The sequence below is a fragment of the Danio rerio genome, chromosome 21 (genome assembly GCF_052040795.2).
Source record: "Danio rerio strain M-AB ecotype USA chromosome 21, GRCz13ab, whole genome shotgun sequence".
Taxonomy (NCBI): domain Eukaryota; kingdom Metazoa; phylum Chordata; class Actinopteri; order Cypriniformes; family Danionidae; genus Danio; species Danio rerio.
Window position 1 is genome coordinate 26,603,718 of NC_141041.1, and position 21,328 is coordinate 26,625,045.

Here is a 21,328-nt window from a genome sequence, read left to right on the forward strand (position 1 = left end):
ATCACAAGAGCCGCACAGGAGAACTCTTGCACTGGGAGCCCCGCCGTGACAACACAACACACAGGCCAGCATTCAGGTACAGTTCACAAAACAAAACCTCTGTGCTCATTTTCGGTATCTGATTAGTATTATCGACCTAATTAATTAATTTCACCAATCTAATTTTAAAAAATGATAATAATAATATAAAAAACATGCAGAGATTTGCCAGTAGATTGTTTTATGGGTTGTTTCTTTGACTGTTTTAAGTGAATACTAAATGTTAAAATATATATTAAAATAATCATTCAAAACATTAATTCAGTTTAGAATGGTAATCAGTGCCATGTTAATTAATTAGTAACTAAATTATTGTTTTACTATATGCTGTAAAATCATTATTAATTGTTTAGCCTATCAATTCTTAGGTTAAAATAGCCTATGTGTCTAGCAGTTTATTTGTGTGGGCTACAGTATTTTGTGAAAATGGTGAAGTGTACATTGTTTAATTTCAGTAGCCTAGCTTACAGTAACACTGTAGGAAGCATACTGTAAAAGGCAGGAAGGCATTGCATCTAAAACTGTGGTAGCCATGGTGAATTGCTACTTACTTGATACTAGATACTATCTAAACAGTGTGCAGAGACAAAAGTTAGGTGAACTTTATTTATTGCAGGACAATAAAGCCCACATTCACGTAGGTAAATAGCCAAAAAGCACTTCTGACCAACCGGGAAAACTTGATTTCCAACCATACTTGACAGTAGTTCTTTTAACCAGCAGACCAAAGGTGACGAAAAGAAAAACCCACTTGATACAATACAGCAATTTTTTAGATTTCTCATTTTTGTTTGGTGAACCACAAAAATAGCTTATATAATAAATTATGTCAGTCATTAAAGCACGAACTTGCATAATATTCAGTTCTCGTATGCTTCTCAGTCAGAAACAGTGTAAAAAATTTTATGGACTATAGGTCATTAGTCCTGACAGCATCTGTTTTTAGATCATTGTAATATATTAAACTCAGGGATCGGCAGTATTTAAGATACATGTATTTCAAATACATATTTTAAATACAAAATAGTATTTTGTCCTTTGTATTTGATAGGGTTTATAGAAATGGCTTAATATTCTGTATCAAAATACTTTTTTTTGTTTTGTATTTTTAAAATATGGTAAGAAGTCATAGATGCACCCTCTGGGTTAGTAATATGGTCAATAAAAATGACACACTTTATCTGCCTAATTTGCTAATAAATGGACAAGATTTTATTTAGAGTGAAAAGCCTAATAAAATATTAAGACCAATATTGACCCAAGATAAATTTCCAATACAAGCTAGAAATAATGTGTTTTTCTTTTTTTCCAATCATTGAATTAAGAACTATGTTTCTTACCTTCCCCATACCTCCCAAAGCTAAAGAAGCACACTTCAAAATATTCAAAGTTTCTTAGACATGTATTTAATTTTAATCAAAACAATTATGCATTCTGTGAGGTTGACACTGAAATGACTGCAGATTTATTTTATGAATGTTTATGTAGAAACTTCTGGTCTGATTTGTTTGCGTGATTAAAAATTTTCCCCTAAGTTGTGCTCCCAGTTTTTTCCCAACTTTTCTGAGGGAAAGATGTTATTATTCAATTTGTATCGAACAATATTCTAATTTTGGATAAATTTTATATTCATAAATGTAAGTGCCTTAAAACAAAACCACTGCTTTTAGTTTTCCAAAAGGAATATTGGTTATACTGTAAATCTTTAAAGTTGCTAAAATCAAAATGTGCAAGAAGGCTGCTTAGTTTATTGAAAAAATTAAAACAATATTTCTTTGTATTACTGCACTATCGATTTGATTATTATTTGTGCTCTGTTCTGTAAATGTAGATTAAAGTTGTTAATTGAATTTTGCCTTATTGTGTTTGTGTTATAATGCAAAAAAATAAAAATAAAAATGCACCCTCTGATTGGTGCTTTGGACATTATTAACTCTTCCGTTTAAAGAATAACTGAAAAAAAGAATACTTAGGGAAAGAGGATACTGTACAAATAATCGTAGTTTTAGATGAAACGCTGATGCCAAATCTGTCTTTAAAACAAACAACATAAAAATAAGTCCTACAGTGGAAATTCCTACAATACTTCATTGGCTGTTTTAAATGCCAGTAATTGAACAGCAGGTATAGTTGCAAGGTATGGCAAATGAAGAGGAAAGATGTTTGCCTGAAGATGTGACACAATGAAACACATATTTAATAATCTCCTAAAAACTGAAAGGTTATGCGAGAGCAGGGCATGTATGAAGAGTTTATTTGCAAAAATAGATAACAATTTTTTTTTAGTTTTCAGAAAATTATTGAAGAGTCAGTTTAATGGTAAAGGATGTCATGCTCCTTTTTAAAAATATTTAGTAGTATTTTTAAAATACAAAAATACAGAAATTTATTTTGATACATTTTGTGGCTTCTGTATTTTGTAGTTTTTTTTAAAGTATTTTTTATTTTTAAACACATTTTGATGTGTTTTTGCCCAGGCCTGATTAAACTAAGTTAATCATGTTCTAACCTTTATTTTACGAGTTACGCAAGCTGTTTAGTCAGTTTAACATAACATCAGTTCAGTCGACTCATAAAGTTAAATTGATTTAGCTTAGGCGACGCAGTGAAGCAGTAGATGTCACCTCACACCAAGAAGGTCGCTGGTTTAAGCCTCGGCTAGGTCAGTTAGCATTTCTGTTTGGAGTTTGCTCCCTGCATTTGCTTGGGTTTCCTCCGGGTGCTCTGGTTTTCCCCACAGTCCAAAGATATGTGGTACAGGTGAATTGGGTAGGCTAAATTGTCTGTAGTGTATGAGTGCGAATGAGTGTGTGTGTATGTTTCCCAGAGATGGGTTGCGGCTGGAAGGGCATCCGCTGCGTAAAAATGTGCTGGCTAAGTTGGCGGTTCATTCCGCTGTGGCGACCCCGGATTAATAAAGGGACTAAGCTGAAAAGAAAATGAATGAATGATCTGCAATAAGTTATGGGCTACAACTGAAAGTATAGTCTGTCCAATGTTGATGTTAGCTATGTTTATGCATAATTACATTAATTTAAATTGATCTATTGCATAATTCTTAATTTCTTAATATGTGCACAATAATAAGCTGCAAATGTGTTTGTAATATTTATGGTAATAACCCACTATTAATAATGAATACGTGTACCACATACGACTGAAATGTGGTGGAATCAGGACAGATGAGGACAGAAATTAAAACAAGGAAATGATGTGTTATAGTTACTATGAAAAGAAAAAATCTCCAAGCACCAAAAGCAAGTGCAGTTTTAAAAGCAGACTTCATTTTCTGATTTCATAAGTCATTTTTTTAACCAACTAAACTGTTATTTTAATATTTTCTATGATATGAGCACCAATACCAACATTTATTTATCTACATGCATTTCTTGGTTAAAGATTATCAAAGAGGATGTAACTGTCTTTTAGCTTTATGCAATAAAAGCTTATCATTGTGAACTTTGGCTACAAATGACATATTGAAAGCTTTAAACAATGTCTTGAACATCTATATCTGAAACATTTAAAACCTAGTCTTTGTCCCTTTACATCACAAGTATTATACAGTATGCCCTTTGTATATATACAATGTTATTTGTTATGAAGCTTTCTTGTTTGTTATTGAATAATTCAAAGTTATCTGATTTTTATTAACTGTTGCTGTTCTTGTTGGTTCTGTTTTCTTTGTAATATAAAAAAAATCCTTGTTAACATTGCAATATTCATATTCTTTTGACTTTATGTGTTTCTTATGGTTACGTTTTTTCTACTTCAAGGAGCAGGATGGCCAACTTCAAGGGACATGCATTACCTGGTACATTCTTCCTGCTGTTTGGCCTGTGGTGGTCGATAAAATGCCCTTTCCGACAAATACTGAGGAGAAAAGAGAGACAAGTTGGAGACAGAGAGAGACAAAAGCTCACCGCACTCTTTAACCGCATTGACTTAATCGAAGGATCGCTCAAGATCTTCTTTGCATTTGTTGGTGAGCCATAACCATGGGACTCATTCATGTTTACTTTCATATTAAAATATGAGTGTAACCCACCAGTCCTGCTGCACCCATCCTATTCTGAGCTGGTATCAAACCAGTGATTTTTTTGTATGAGAGTCGGTTGCTCTAACAAGGAGGCTAAAGACCTGTAAGCCTTTAGCATCTGTTTCTAGAGCACCTCTAGATGTCAGAGGAGTGAGGTTTAACTGCATAGCACTTCACTAGCTGGCCTCCTTTACATGACATGTTATATACTTTTCATGCATATATAAAGGTAGCATTTCAGGATTTATTTAAGATATGTTTATATCTGATTTATACTACAACACAACAGCATAATAACGTAAGAAGTGCTGATGATTTAATATTTAGTGGAATAAGCCTAGCAATAATATTTGGTGGAATATGCCTGATCAATCACAACAAATCAAATCCTTTGTTATTCCAGCCATTAAGTAGGGAACATTTTCAAATAATATTTTGGAAATTTAAAAAGAAATATTACCAGACCTTTATAAAATAAAACAAATATAAATGCTTTTCTCTAACTCATACATAATAAATCAGTGAATACTCATTTGGACACACAGGCCATAGCCAGGAGGGGTTGGATAGATCCCACCACTGGTAAAAGGTTCAGTATTATCCCATACATGAGCTCATTTGTCTTACTTTGTCTTAAATTGTAAAAAATAAACCAATCAAAGAAGTCTTCCAATGAATTCAAACAATTGTTTTTCATGAGTCCAACATCCAGCTGTGCAAAAACATACAATATGACGAAAATTAAGTCATCTTTCACTACAAGTAGCCCAACTTTTATTCTGAATCTTGGACCTCATTCTTGAAAGAAAAAAAAAAACCAAAAAAAGGTTTGAAGCACCAAAAGCAGCCCATATTAAAGTTAATTTTAATACTAATTAGGCTATTTTTATTTTTTACAAAAACTTTTTTCATCTAAAACTTTAATTCCTTTTTTCAAATGATATATGATAAAATAAATTAGTATTTAAAAAGAAGTGCGAATGTAAAATAAACAGTGAACACACTCTTCAAGCTCCTTTCATGAATGCAAAGTGGATGAAGAATAAACACTGCAATAAAAAACAGCATATTAGTTTAAAGTACATGCACTTTCACACACCTAAATAAAATACTGGTTAATATAAGTCAGTGCAGCCATACTTCACAGTAAACTTTCATTATGTATTTACTAACATGAATTAATAATGACCAATACGCATACAACATTTATTAATCATAGTTCACTATTTACTAATGCATTATTATCATCCAAATTCATGCTGAGTTAACATGTACTAACAATGATAAACTGTTTTTTTTTTTTATTAACTAACACTAACATGAACAAATCCTGTAATGAATGAATTGTTCATTGTTTGCTCATGTTAGTAAACCCATTAATACAACCTTATTGTAAAGAACTGTAACTATGGGTTAAGGTTATAGGTGTATGGTTAGTATTACCATGTTTACTATAATACACGGATCACATTTCTGTATCAGATGACATTTTCAAAAGTGCTTTATAGGCTTTACACAAAGCATAATTAATCCAATTCATTGTCATCGAGCCAAATGGCTGAAATGATGTTCCATCATCATTCAGAGTAACATGGAATGTAAACATAAACTATTCTCGCCTGAACTTTTTTCGTTTATAATTTTTTCCCCAGCATAACAGAGGTTTTTATAGAGACCCAGAAAGAATGTGATGGTGGGGAAAAAATGGATGGAAGAAAAAAAATGGTTAGGAAGATATACAGTATATTTGTTACGTTTTTGCGTTATCTCGAAAACACTGTTGTTTGACAAACACTTCCAATTTATTTTATACATGTCAACTCTCCCGTTTTTGTCAGGATTCTCCCATATTTTACCATTCTATCCAGCTATCATCCTATTGTTAAGTATTTTCCTATATTTCTCCCATATTTTTAATCTTGAAAGCACATTGGAGTTAATATAAAAATGTCTGCATTCACTTTCTTTCCATTAAAGCCGAGTCCATCATCGCCCTTCCTATGCAACCTCTGAATCGGTGAAGGCATGTATAGATCATTTCAATGTGGTGGTGTCACTGGCCTATGGTCATACCCTGTTTGTTGTTAAGCTATTTCGTAACTGCAACAAGAGGCTATTTAATCATATCTTAATATTAAAACAACTGTCATAACATTATTTATCAATATGTTGACGTTTTTGGATTTTTGAAAGCTTATTTTTTTCCCACCTATTTTTTTCCACACGTTCATGTCCCTTCTGGTTCTCTATAGGTTTTAAAGGACAATGGCAACAAGCTATAAAATGACTGAACAGTGATGCTTGAATACAGTCCTTTTGCTATGTATATGATTGCTACACTGACTGATATTTTAGTAAGTATCTTCTGTAGATTACTGTAAAATTGTATGACAGTCATTGTTTGTTATACTTAGAAACAAAAAAGGAAAAAGAAATAAAAGACTAAATTACACCTTTCACCAAGTACCAAGAATGTAAAACAAGGTGCAACTAAAGCATCACAAACTGATACACTAAATTACAACACATTTAAAGCTGTTTTGTCTGAGGAAAAAATTGAAAGGCTTGCTTTGGGAATGCCTAAACAATCGCAATTCACTAATGGCAAACAGCAGACTGGGCATTCTATCATAAATTTCCAGTGGTTTTAAATGTCATTAATGACTTAATTTTAATCTAATTGTTTAAAAAATTGTAATATCCTGTTGGTTTACTCTTAAATTTCCCTCCAGGCATCATGGCTGAGCAGTTTGTTCCTGACGGCCCTCATGCACACTTGTATCAGGACGGTTGGGTGAAGCTGATGAACTGGCAGCACAGCACCATGTACTTGTTCTATGGCATCTCTGGCATTGCAGATGTTCTCAGTGTATCTTCACACCACGTGCCGGTTGGTCTTGACCGTCTCTTCCTTTCCTTGGCTCTCTTTGTTGAAGGTATTTAAAATAAATCTTGGATCAAGCACTCCAGTCCACTATTGAGCTCCATGTTATATCACAGCTGTTTTCTTCCAGGCTTCCTTTTCTACTTCCACATCCACAATCGTGAACCTCTGGACCAGCACATTCACTCACTGCTTCTGTTTGCTGTATTTGGTGGATCTGCCAGCACAATGATGGAGGTGTTTAAGCGAGAAAACGCAGTGCTGGAGCTTTTGAGATGCACTCTGGCCATCCTACAAGGCACATGGTTCTACCAGGTAAAGACAACGGTGCAGACTCTTATGGGATTCAGGGTAAATGTGACTGTCAGAACAACACAGCAATATTGGTTGTTTCAGATCGGGTTTGTGCTGTATCCTCTGAGTGGACCAGAGTGGGATCTGACAAGGCATGACAACATCATGTTTATCACTATGTGCTTCTGCTGGCATCTGGCTGTGGCGCTGCTGATTGTGGGCATCTGCTACTGTGGAGTGTTTTGGTGAGTGAACACATTGGGTAAACCAAAAGATTTCAAATGCAACACACAAATGCAACTTCATCTATTAACAGGTTAACCATGCTATAAAACCCTACAGTCAACTTTATCAAATAAAATAAGTGTAGTTAACTCAAAATTTACTAAAAGTTAATTCTACTCATTTGATAAGAGTTTTGAACTTAGTGTTGAAGATGATGAGTTAATTAAATACCTCATTACTTCAATTAAAATGAAGTACTCCATTTTAAACCAGCCTAGGCTGGTTGGCTGGTTTTAGCTGGTCGACCAGGCTGGTTTTAGAGGGGTTTTGGCCATTTCCAGGCTGGTTTCCAGCCATTTCCAGCCTGGTCTTAGCTGGTCAGGCTGGAAACTGACCAGCTAAATCCAGCTAAAACCAGCTTGACCAGCCTGGTTTAGGCTGGACATAGCTGGTTTTGGCGTGGCTCCCAGCCTGGCTAGGCTGGTCAAGCTGGTTTTAACTGGTCAGTTTCCAGCCTGACCAGCTAAGACCAGGCTGGAAATGGCTGGAAACCAGCCTGGAAAAGGCCAAAACCCCTCTAAAACCAGCCTGGTCAACCAGCTAAAACCAGCCAACCAGCCTAGGCTGGTTTAAGCTGGATTTTTCAGTGTTAGTTCACAGTACTCATTAGGATTAGTTTTTGAACTTAAATGGTTTGTTGCAATCGGTTTCCTCAAATGGTTTGAGTTACCATAACTTTTTGGGTTTTATAGTGTGATAATAACTGAAAGTAACACTTTATATTAACTAACATTATTTATATATATATATATATATATATATATATATATATATATGTATATATATATGTATATATATATATTAGCAATATCACACGAGTAGCAGTGCGATATGGCTGTATATCGGCACTGGTGGAAGGCGTGTGCCTTAGTGCCCCCACCAGTGTCGATATACAGCCATATCGCATTGCTACGAGTTTATACAACAGTTTGACGGCATAAATGTGTATATAAAAACAAAATCAAACATGGAGAGTCTCAAAAACCCTTTTGTATGAGGAACTACTTTCTTCCGCCTTGGATTCAAATCATAAGCTTACAGTTAAACAGCTGAGCAAGCATCTTTTAAACTTTAGATCTGTAGTGTCTGCTTTTTGCTGGTTGTATATGGGTGGAGTAATATACAAAGGGAAAAGAGGCTTATATATATATATATATATAAATGGTGACTCTCGCAACTCCAGTACGTAGTCTTTGTTCGGCATCTGAACTTTACCCTGTATCAGTCACGCTGTAAACTCAAGACCATGGGTGGTAGGGCTTTCTCCTACAGTGCGCCAGAGCTGTGGAATGCACTACCCATCAGCATCAGGAATGTCGCTTCTCTGGACTGTTTTAAGAAACTTCTTAAGACTCACCTTTTTAGCATTGCTTTCAACTTAGGATGATAAATTGTTAACTTTTTATTCTATTTTATGGTTTATATTTTTTTGCTTTATTGCATTTTTTAATTGTCGTACTGTTTCTGCTATTGTTAGTATTTTGCCTTGTAGCACTTTGAGTCTAAGAAAAGCACATTACAAATAAAACCTATTATTACTATTATAAATATAAGGTAAAAAATATTGCTCAATGCAAATTAGTGTCAGTTTATGGCTTTAGTTCACTTATTTACTCATTTCAGACCCTTATGAAAATGTTTAACTTAAAAAACTAAAATTTTCCCAGAATTTTTAACTAAGAGATCAAAAAGTAAATGCTTTAAGAAGCTTTCTAAAAAGGTTCGACTTGTTTGACTCATTGGCTGTCACTTATCAAGAAAGCATGTTTGTGCTTCTGTTAACGAGTTCAAATTCTCTAAACACAGTACGATTACATAGACGTCAATAATACGATTAAGACAATACTCTGATTAAGAGCTGACATAATCGAACTAAACAAAAATCAAATTAAGACATGTGGAGTATGCCGATTTTAGTCTCATTATTGAAGTGCAGTACAGACATCTAAACGCCTTAATCAAACTATTATCGCAGTGTAGGATTTTTGCCGCATGCGAAATACAGAGTTTTTTCCCATATGGCATGCGGTATCAAATTCCCTTAAAACAACAGGACAGCAGTTAATACTCGCATCCAATATCTCATTTGTTAGGGGGGGCATGCATGAAATGTTCCTGAATGAAAATGAAAGTGCCAAACTGCAGTTAAAGTCAACAAAATTGAAAATGAAATGCCCGAAATTACATGAAACTCCATAGGAAATGTGGACATCGTGCTGACGCAATGATGTTAATCAAATTATGTGCTAAAACTTGTAAACCGGTATTATGAAAGGAACATTTAAAAGGCTGCTCATGTAAACAACTTAATCATATCAGTGTCTTATTTACAATTTAGCAAATAATTTGATTGCTATTGTCCATGTAAACATAGTCATTGTTGAATCATTACTGCATACATGTAAACAAAAGGTCAAATTTATCTGTTCATCACAAAAAGACTTTAGAGTATTTTCAGAAACCTTTTGGATGCTATTTTTTTTATCTGTATGCACGTTTTAAATCATCATCAGATTTTTTGGGCAAACAGTGTCAACGGAGATGAAATTTTTTTTTATGAGTTTAGAACAATGAAGGCAAGTAAATAATGATGGAATTTTATTCAGAGAAGACATCAAAGAATATATTTGTTCCAAATTACCAACACTTGCCTATAAAATTTTATCTAAAAACAAAATACATATGTGTGAAATGTATGCAATTAAATACAAGTAACTACTTATGTGCAAAAAACAGATTCATTAAATTTGATCCCTAGCTGTTTATGACCATTTAAAAGGATAGTTCACCCAAAAATAAAAAAGTACTCACTATTTATTCTCCCTTGAGTAGTTTCAAACCTTTATATGTTTCTTTCTTTTGTTGAACACAAAATAAGATATTTTGAAGAAAGCTGAAAGCATGTTGACTTGCATAGTAGGAAAAACAAATACTGTGGAAGTCAATGGTTACACGTTTTTAACACATCTCAAAATATCTTATTTGAGGTTTAACAGAAAATCAATGTTTGAAACAAGTAAAAAATGTGTAAATGATGACAGATTTTTTATTTATTTTTTTGGGTGAACTGTTCCTTTAAGACATAACATACATGCATTTTAACATTTGATACAGAAAACTAAATAAGTTATGCAAAATGCTGTGCCATAGGGCCCCAATCCTCTGCATGTGGTTATTTTTGGACAGAGCGAGAAACACATCAAGATCCTTCTGATTGTCTATATGCATTAGCATAAACTTTTTACTTTCCCATGAGAGTGTTTGTACCAAAGTGGCTTCTTTCCCTTGTTTATTTTTTTTATCAGTTTACAACAAACACGTGATTTATTTGCATCTGTCAAAACACTATATTTGGTAGTCATAATATTCCTGTGATCTTGATGATAAGCTCTTATATTTTTAGTATTTTCTATACAAAATACAATATTTGATCACTAATGCTAATAAATGACATACATTACTGTACAGTGTTTTTACTTTACTTACATTGTGCCAACGCTTATTCCAGGACTTCAAAATGGTGTGAAAGAAGGCAGAGGGGTGACATGGAGATGGGTCTCAGAAAGAGCACTTCCACCGACTCCAGCTCCCAAAAGGCTTTGCTTCAGGAATCAGATGAAGAGTAGTGGAAACCTTTCATGGCTGCCAAAAATGAAGGCACTGAATGCAGATCTTTTAGCTCTTTACTCTGCTAACACACTCCTACAGGACTTTATGAGTTTATGTTTGCGATCATTTCACTGCAAAAGATTCAGAAGATTTTCATGTGCATGTGCTAAAAGGATTACACTGAAATGGACTTGTAAATAATGTGGTAGTGACAAATGTCAAACGATTTCCAATCTTGAAATTATATTGTGGTTTTATGATAGTCTTTTAAATATAGTAATAGTCTCAAACAAGAATGAGATTCACTCCAAAACAGCTATGATAGATGTATGAGATATTCAACAGTGAAATTAAAGTAAGGAATATGTATATATCTACATTTATATGAATGTATAATTGTTTGTTGTTAGAACGGAACTAGCAGTTTGATTAATGTTACTTGCCACATCATGCAAATCACGTGGCTCAAGGCAGGCAAATTATTTGTTTTACATTTACAGCATTCAAGTACAGGATTAAGCCCTGTATTCCAGTGTGCCATGTCATTTGGTTGACTTCACGTAACAGTTGTCATTTGATTATCACGATCATTTATTTATCACAATGCAATATTACTACCGAACACAGTACTTGTTAAATTACATTTTTTTAGAAGATAAGATATAGAAAGCACAAATAAACATCAAACAAAACCTGCTTCTGTGTACGTCAGCATTTTCTAGAGTAAGGCCATTCACTTTAACCAAGATCTTAGGTTGATACACAGTGCGGCTCATAAATGATAACATCAGCAAGCAAATCACACTTCCTTTTTTGACCTGCAGCATTCAGCATTTACCTGAAATGTTGAGAACAAAATGACAGAAATGCTGAGACTGCGTATGCTCAGTTGCACTTTTCATTAGAAATCTGAGCACAAAAATAGGCGTGTTTTCATGTTTTCTTCTAATGATGGCTAAAAGGTATGGCCTGGGGTTTGTCTCACTGAGGGTCTGGGTTGGTCTTGGGCGACGGTGCTGTTGAAACCACCACTGTAGAAACTGTAGATTTGGGAGAGCTGGCAGCTGTGCGCTGTAACTGCTGGGCCGGAACCGTCTGGATTCGAACCTAGGGTGTAGACACACAATTGGTTAACTCGCAAGGCTCGCAGGACCAGTTTATTCATTTGTTTGGTTGGTGATGAGTCAACCTGTGTGGCCTGTCCTTGCTGCTGGAGCTGCTGAAGTTGCTGAGCTGTGACAAAACTGACAGGCTTGTTCCCAGCAATCAACTTGGTGCCCGCAGGCATTGTAGTCAAGATAATGTTCCTGCCAAGATTGCTGATACTAAAAAAAAAAAAAAAAAAACAGAACACATATTTGACAATTCAACGATTCAGCTGATAACAAATGTTGAAATGACATATGAGGAGACTGAATGGCTCACTTGGTGCTGATGTTCCCTTTGAGGATGGGGGTGGTGACCACACTCTTATTTTTTAAAGGCTGGCTGAGGACGGAGAGAGGCACCGTGATCCTCGTTGGAAGCTTGCCCTGAAAAGACCAAGATTACAGTTTAGACATTATGACGGTGATTTGAATAAGAGATAGTGGCCTAGTGAACTAATCTTCCTGTCTAATGTATTAATAGGCTATAAATAATTGTTTTGGTAATGCTTTGAATTAAATTAAGAGACCACTCGAAAATTTTCTTGATTTAAAGGATGCTATTGGTTCGAGTAAAATATTAATATTTGGTTGTCATCTAAAGCATTACAATAGTTAAAAGAATTTTATTTAAAGCATTTTCCCCCAGAAAATGATAACTGATCAGGATTACAAATGATTTACTGTGATGTTGTGATTCAAAATATAACAGCACTTGCAGTGCAGTGCAATTATCACAAAGTATTTAACAATGTTATTATTGAGTAAAGTGTATTATATTATTAATATTTAAGTGTAATATAATGTATTATAATGTTAAAATGAGTTACTAAATAAGTCAAGTGCTATTTTGGGCTTTCCGCCTGGATTTTGCCAACCCAAATTTAAAAGCTTCCCGAATCCACATGCAGAAGTGTAAATGCAAAAGTGTGGTATCATTTTAAGTTTTCCCTTTGAGTTTTCATAAAACACTGTTAAAAGAGATTAAAATAACTGTTTTTGTTGTCTGTGTTATAATCCCTCCAAAAACATAAATCATATATCCACCCAAAATTATTATTCCATTTCAACTGATGAAAAAACTAAAACATTTATGGGGGAATTGGGCCAGTATGGACCTTTAAAATAAAAAAAATGTGGAAGTAAATGATGTCATGGACCCCGTACCGGGAACAGAGTTTATTTACTTCACAAATCCTTTAAAACTGACAATAAACATAAAAAAAAACATTAAATCTTGTTAACTTTGAATAACTTGTAAAACTTAAAACAAAACGCAGATAATTTGGGTTTACTTGCTTTAGTAAGTTAGAGTAACATATAAAACAATGTCAACACAATTCAATCACATTTTTATGATTTAATATTTTAATACGATCTTATAAATTAAGTATATTAAGTTTATTTCTTTACCTTTTATAGTAAATTTATATTTTGAACAAAATTTAACAATTTACAGTAATGTTACAGAAATATTATTTGATAATGTTAAATACGAGATGAGTAATTCCAGCGTTTGGATGTGACATTTGCAGTAAAAACTCAAAACATAAATTCACATACAAAGTATACGTTACCATATTGAAACAACTGTTTATATTTTCCAAAACAACTGACCACAGAGTTATGGGAGCAGAAAAATATTAATCTATAAATATATTTTATATTTTAAATAAGAAAAATAAACATGCGTTACGGATGGGACCAAAAAAGTCTGCAAGTGTACAGTACACAACATACTTTATAGAAATTCTGTGAATTAAACTGCACAACTTAAAAATAATAATGCTAATCAAAAGAATAAGAGTTGGCTCACTGTAGTATAAAAATAATTTATTTTATTTTATTTAACATTTTTGCATTGATGAGGAAAAAGCTTTGTTATGGATGTGACACTGCTGTTATGGATGTGACAGATGTGAAATTGCTACTTGTGCGATTTTGGTAAATCAAATATAATAGTTTGAAAACACAGAGATATTTTTAAGTATATTTAAAGTACTGTAAAATACTTACTTTAAAAATGTAGAAACGGTCTCTCTATTTTGGTGAAAACCTAATTTTGGCATTTGCGTAGAATTGCTCATATATTACTATTTTAGATATTGTTAAAAAAGAAACAATTGAAAATGTTTTAAGGGCATTTAGTAATTGTAGTTAATTTTCCCACTTACTACTGTATTGTTACATGTCAAAAGTTGAATGACTCAACAACAGTTTATGCACCATGACCTAACAGGAACATTAATATTTTTATTACCTAACATTTACAAAGGTTAATAAGGGCTATAAAGTAATACTGCTCTGTTTTATGTGTGTTAATGCATTAACTATAGTTACCAAATGATAGTATATAGTAAAGTGTTACATTTATTTTATTATGCTTTTCTATGCATCAAATCAGGATGTTTAAAGCATTTCTGAAGCATCATTTCACATATAAAACTGGAGCAATGATGCTAAAAATTAATCTTTGCCATCACAGGAATAGATTACAATATAAAGGTTGAAATAATGTTTTTATTGTATGCAAAAGTTTTTATTATATTTTTCATTACATTTGTTTAAGTAGTTCACCCAAAAAATAAATTTTTCATTATTTACTTACCCTTTACTTGTTCCAAACCAGTATGGTTCTGTTGAACATGGAAGAAGATATATTTAAGAAGATTGGAATCCTGTAACCGTTGACTTCCATACTTCCATGTTAGTTTTTCAGACTATAAAGGTCAATGGTTACAGGTTTTCAACATTCTTTAAACCATCTTCTTTTGTGCTCAACAGAATCAACAAATTTGTCATTTTTGAGTGTGCTATCCCTTTAAAATGCTTTATTTACCAACTTTCAAATTTAAAATAAATGGTTTCAAAAACATTATGTGATGGGTCTAAAACATCTGTAATGCTATTGTAAAGTTATTAATTTCAAAAGAAATCTAGGAACTAAATTGTACTACTTTTTATTACACTAAAAGTTAAACTCACAGTTTGTGTGGTGACGACAGTAGCGCTGACCGGCACCTGTCTGACCGTAGCAGCAGCGGTGCCCAGTGAAAGGGTAGATCCTGTGCCAGCGGTGCCCAGCGTTACACCTTTGGCCCCTGCCACTCCACTGGTAGCGATGGTAACAGTGGCCGCGCCTGATGACACGGTGATAGGCTTCGTACTAGTGGTTGTAGTGGCGATTGAGACAGCCTGGCCTTGTTTCTGAGGGATGACACCAAGGTTTGGCACTATCCGAATAGTGGTGCCTGCTTTAGAGTCAGACGAGGTGACGGTTGAGAACGTGCGGGCCTTTGAATCAGCCATAGTGACTGCTAAAGCGGGCATGAGTCGGATGGCTGTGTCGCAGGCGGTCTTTAATTCAGGGTGAACCTTCACTAGGGTTGCCGGTGTTTTGACTGCCAGGTTTTCAGATGCAGTGGTGCTGGAGGTGGGTGGTGAAGGCTGAGGTTGAGACACATGTAACGTCGCAGAGATGCTTTTGCTCCCTGAGCTTGTGGCGCTGCTCAGCATGTCTGGAGTGAGTTTGACTGTGGCCACTGGAGATTTGGTGAGTGTGGCCATCATGTCTGGAGTGATGCGAAGCACTGTTTGACCTTTGGCATCTGTGGTGATTGAGGAAGGGGGAAGGCGGAGCACATCTTTGCCTTGAATGCGTAGGTTAGTGGCGGTGAGCGGGATTCCTGCTCCGCTCTGGGTTTTTACACCCAGCTGACCAGTGATCGCAACCTGGGTGAAACAGAAGTGAGATTTGATGTGGAAATGATACACTGATACATTCTAAGTGATAATTATTAGTATGTTATGAGCAATAATTGAGAAAGGATAAATCGTATATAGATATTTAATGTATGTATGTACACGAACCGGCCACTTTCCAACTGCTCGTTAACACAAATTTCTAATCAGCCAATCAATGCATTTAGGCATGAAGACATTATCAAGACAATCTACTGCAATTCATCCCGAGCATCAGAATGGGGATGAAAGGTGATTTAAGTGACTTTGGACGTGGCATGGTAGTTGGTGCCAGATGGGCTGGTCTGAGTTTTTCAGAAACTGCTGATCTCTAGGGTTTACAGAGAATGATCCGAAAAAGAGAAAATATCCAGTGAGCGGCAGTTCTGTGGGCACAAATGCCTTGTTGATGCCAGAAGTCAGAGGAGAATGGTCAGACAGGTTTAAGCTGATAGAAAGGCAACAGTAACTCAAATAACCACTTGTTACAACTGAGGTATGCAGAAGAGCTTCACTAAACACACAACATGTCGAACCTTGAGGCGGTGCCACTCATGTCAGCTAAGAACAGGAAACTGAGGCTACAGTTCACACAGGCTCACCAAAATTAAACATTAGAAAATTGGAAAAAAGTTGTCTGGACTGATGAGTTTCGATTTCTCCTGCGACATTCGGATGGTAGAGTCAAAATTTGACGTCAACAACATGAGAGCATAGATCCATCCAGCCTAGTATCAACGATTCAGGCTGGTGTTGGTGGTGTAATGGTGTGGAGGATATTTTCTTGGCACACTTTGGGCCCATTAGAACCAACTGAGCACCGTATCAATGCCACAGCCTACCTGAGTATTGTTGCTGACCATGTCCATCTCTTTATGACCACAGAGTACCCATCTTCTAATAGCTACTTCCAGCAGGATAATGCATCGTGTCATAAAGTGCGAATCATCTCAGACTGGTTTCTTGAACATGACAAGGAGTTCACTGTACTCAAATGGCCTCCACAGTCACCAGAATTCAATCCAATAGAGCACCTTTGCGATGTGGTGGAACGGAAGATTTGCATCATGGATGTGCAGCCGACAAATCTGCAGCAACTGCGTGATGCTATCATGTCAATATGGACCAAAATCTCTAAGAAATATTCCCAGCATCTTGTTGAATCTATGCCACGAAGGATTAAGACCGTTCTAAAGTCAAAAGGGGGTCCAACCTGGTACTGGTAACGTATACCTAATAAAGTGGCCAGTGAGTGTATGCATGTACTTTGGTAAAAACAGTAAGTTATGTATGATTATATTTAATAAACCTAAGCCAAATCCTTTTCCTAAATCAAGTATTTTGTTGATTAATATTAACTTATACTTACTGTTTCACTATAAATAAAAAAACAGTTCATAAAAACAAGAAAATTAGAGAAGAGAAAGATTACCATTAATATTGTGAAATTCTAATAAGTACACTGTATTTACAGTGCCAGAAAGTGCATTAGTAAATAAACTTTGACCACTTATCTTGTTTAAAGAAATGTATTTATTTATGTTCTTACTGGTTTATTTATTGTTTTTTTTCATATAGAGGTATATTTTTTTATGTGCAAACCTAATTTTAGTCTTTTTATTATTAGCAAACATGTATCATCCATTCTGGAAACTAAGGGTATGTTTAGTTGACACAATATGGAAAATCCTTTTCTTTTTAAAAAATATTTTGTCTACAGATGACAATGTTGTCAAATCAAACTCCTTTACATGGATCTGACTTAATATGGCTCGTTGAAAATGCATTTTCCTCTTTTTAGTTGAAACTGGTGTTGTTTATATGGCCTAGTTTTTTAAAATTTATTTATGAAATGTTAAATTTAAATGGTTGATAATAAAAGTTGTTCTTGTTACACGATCCATATTATTACCATAGGATTAATTATGCATAATTATATGCAACTAACCCTAAACCTTAACCCTAACCACAAAGTATGTACAGTACATGTCTTAAATTAGCATTACAGAGTAGTGAATGAATTGGGAAGAACACTTTAAAATGAAGTGTAAACTAAATTACTATACTTCTGTGTCTAAATAGATATATAAAAAAAAAACAAGAATAAATAAAAAAAACAAAAATGTTCTCTGAGTCCTCTTGTACCTGTTTGATTATACTCTGGCTGCTGACTCCCTGCAGTACTGCGGGTGCTGTTTGGTTGTGTGCAGGGCTGGCAGGGGAGCTCGTCTGAGGTTTGGTTACTGTGACCGCAGAGGCAAGACCTGGAACAGTAAGACTGGCCTGACCACGAGAAGCCTGCACTTGAATGGGGCTTCCTGCAGACTGGTTTCTTAATGGCAGAGTCACCACTGCCTGTACAAAACAAACAGACAGATATGGACATTTTCACAAATAAGTCATGATTAGGTAAATTTATATTTATTCTGTTTTTTAATTAATTTCACTAATATTATTGTGATATAATAATAGTAATATTAAAGTGTTCATATGTTTTATTTACAATACAGTTTGTAAAGTAATATTTTCTTTCTTTTAGTAGATCTATTATACAAGACTTGCTTTGTTTACCAAATAAGTGGATCTAATTGGATTTGCATTGTAAACATTAAATAAAAGTTAAAAAGGTATTATAGTTAATTTCATATATTCAGTTGTTTTAGTTACGATACTCCTAAAATCATTCTGCATAATCCGCAATTTTTTTTTTTTACAAAATTCTCCAACAGCAAAAAATATCTGCTAATTCTGTCTGGCCCTTGTCACGATTTATCAAAAGCGTTCATAATAGGTAGCAAGACCTACTATCAGATCTAATGAGAACTCAGATCTAATGTGACCCATTACTTTTTCTCCTATTCATCACTCTCTTTATTCATCAACCAAAGAAGGATACTGCCCATTGTTCTGACTGCTATGAAAAAAAAAAGATCCTGAAAATATGGCTGGATCCATTTACTTCAGTTGATATTTCTTGAAAACTCTACCTACTGAACATTATTAGTTTGGAACATACCACAACCAAAATAAATGGCGCCAGTAAGACAAATGTGTACAATTTTGATCAAATATGAGAGAAACTGTATCAGATATCCTTCAGTTCTGATTTTGTACCTATTATTCCATTATTACTGTTTTTATTATATTTTTCCTTTCAGTCGGGTGGATATTATACTTTGCTGTATATAGTTCAAAATCTAAAAAGACCTAAAAAACCTTTAAACTAAATATTATTGTAATGTATAAAACAATTCAAGAATAACATATACAATTTGTATGCAATAATCCTGTAAACCTAGGACATTATTATTTTTTTTGGCTTCCACTTCCTAGAGAAAATAACTGGAAAGTCTTTATATTGACCTGGTTTGGGCATGTATTGTGCAAATTACAGACATGTATGTGGTTGCTTATTACGAAGACTCCAAATTAAAACAGATGGATGAGTTTGAATTAAGTGGAAAGTTCAAATGTGCGTATCAATACCAAAAACGTACACAATTATTGGTGATTGAGAGACCTATTATTATTATTATTATAAAGTAGATGAGATGTTGTAATGCACCTGCGTGATGTTCTTTCCATGGGCTACAGTGACCGGCACTCTGATGTGATGAGGGCTCTGGTGCACTAGAGTTGCTGCTTGGCCTGCAGTGGATGTGTGAAGACTAGGCTGAGCAGTGACCACTCGCACCTGAGGCAGAGAGCCGGTGGCAGCCGAGTGCGCCACTACACGAGTGGCAGACTGCGGAGAGGCCTGCTGGGAGACCTGTGGACTGGGCTGACTAGCAGAGAGCAGGGTTCCTAACTGAGGCATGGTAGGAGGAGACACCAACAGGACACTGCGGGAGGAAAAGGATGTTTATGAACATGAAAGTTAAATAAATATTTATTTACTTAACCTTAGTTATTCAATATATACACTGTAAAAAGTGAAAACTTAAACAAATTACTTTGGCTTGTTACAATTAAATGAATTCAATTTGACAAACTTAATTTATGACAGTTTTCAGTAATAAGTTAGTTCTTTTAGGTGTAACAAGTTTTTGTAATTTATTTAAGAGAACAAGAATGGAATCATAAATACAGTACAGTACAAGTCATTTCCTTCCCATGTTAATATAATAATGCTTTTATGTTTTGTGGCAAGTACAAGTATTGCTCACTGTTGATAGCGAACAATACTTGCACTTGCCATAAATTACTAAAACTTATTGCACCTAAAAGAAGTAACTTAATTTATTACTGAACACTGTCATAAAATAGGTTTGTAAAACCTGGGGCTTTTGAATGTTCTTGTTTAACCTTTGTTATTGTTTAAAAAAATAAATTAAAATGAGTAAATCATTGATACTGTTGTATTTTTTGGAGACTCTACAAAAACAGAAAGACCTGTGAATGGCAAATGAATCTGCTGCTGAATCTGCAATATAGCAAGTAATTTAATATGAAAGAAATGTGGATGATGTGACGATTATTTACACATAACTAAGCAGCATAATGGTCTGTTAATGAGGAAGTAGTGTCTCAAATTTGCGTACTCTCTTGTTACACACTCAAAATTGTGTACTTTTTCTTCAAAGGCAAAATCAAAGAATATTTAGACAAATTAGGACACAATGTTTTTTTTTTTACTCTTAAAGTGCTCATAGATGTTGACTCCCAATTTAGGCACCACCAATGACCAGTTTAAGCAAAAAATATAATAATAAATAGATAAATTAATTAAATTCTTTACTGTTTTACTAGCATATTTAATAGCCTAAGAGTGAGTAAATTATGAGTAAACTATTTATAAGGTTGTCACAAAAGCATATCTTCAGTAAAAGCATGCAAGCAAACAAAACAATAATAATACTAATGAAATAACTATTAAAAAACACACAAAAGTCGACACCAATAGCCTAGTGGTTAAGTGCGCCAACATATATGAACTTAAACTCTGAAAACTATACTGACACAGTTTCAATTTCAATAAACTAGAACTTATATGATAAGCTGCTTTGACACAATCTACATTGTAAAAGTGCTAAAGAAATAAAGATTAACTAAATTTAATTTAATATAGCACCTGGGTGCTCATGGAGACCCGAGTTCGACTCCCAGCTCGAGGTCCTTTGCCGACCTTTCTCTCTACTCCCAATACTTTCCTGTCTGTAACCTCCACTATCCTATTCAAAATCAAAGTTGAAAAACCCCTAAAAATAATTATTAAAACACACACACACACACACACACACACACACACACACACACACACACAAAAGAAACAAACTAAGTAGCTTTAAGTTG

The 21,328-nt window shown here is 34.4% G+C and overlaps 2 protein-coding genes across 4 annotated transcripts in view; one reads left to right on the forward strand and one right to left on the reverse strand.

The window, feature by feature from the left end:
* On the forward strand, positions 1–11,846 carry tmem45b (transmembrane protein 45B). The gene is given in 6 exon segments (NM_205677.1): positions 1–76; positions 3,816–4,024; positions 6,811–7,014; positions 7,093–7,277; positions 7,359–7,501; positions 11,050–11,846. Coding segments are annotated over 5 exon segments (852 nt in total). The 5' UTR covers positions 1–76; positions 3,816–3,822; the 3' UTR covers positions 11,168–11,846.
* The window catches only part of nfrkb (nuclear factor related to kappaB binding protein), a 25,424-nt gene continuing 15,819 nt past the window's right edge, over positions 11,724–21,328 (reverse strand). For 2 of the 3 annotated variants that reach the window (XM_087300146.1, XM_087300145.1), the window contains exons 21-26: positions 19,602–19,878; positions 18,182–18,391; positions 15,281–16,027; positions 12,576–12,682; positions 12,340–12,475; positions 11,724–12,257 (exon numbers count right to left, since the gene is read on the reverse strand). In XM_087300146.1, the coding sequence (XP_087156272.1) occupies positions 12,132–12,257; positions 12,340–12,475; positions 12,576–12,682; positions 15,281–16,027; positions 18,182–18,391; positions 19,602–19,878 (1,603 nt within the window). In that variant the 3' untranslated portion in view covers positions 11,724–12,131. 3 annotated transcript variants of the gene reach the window in all.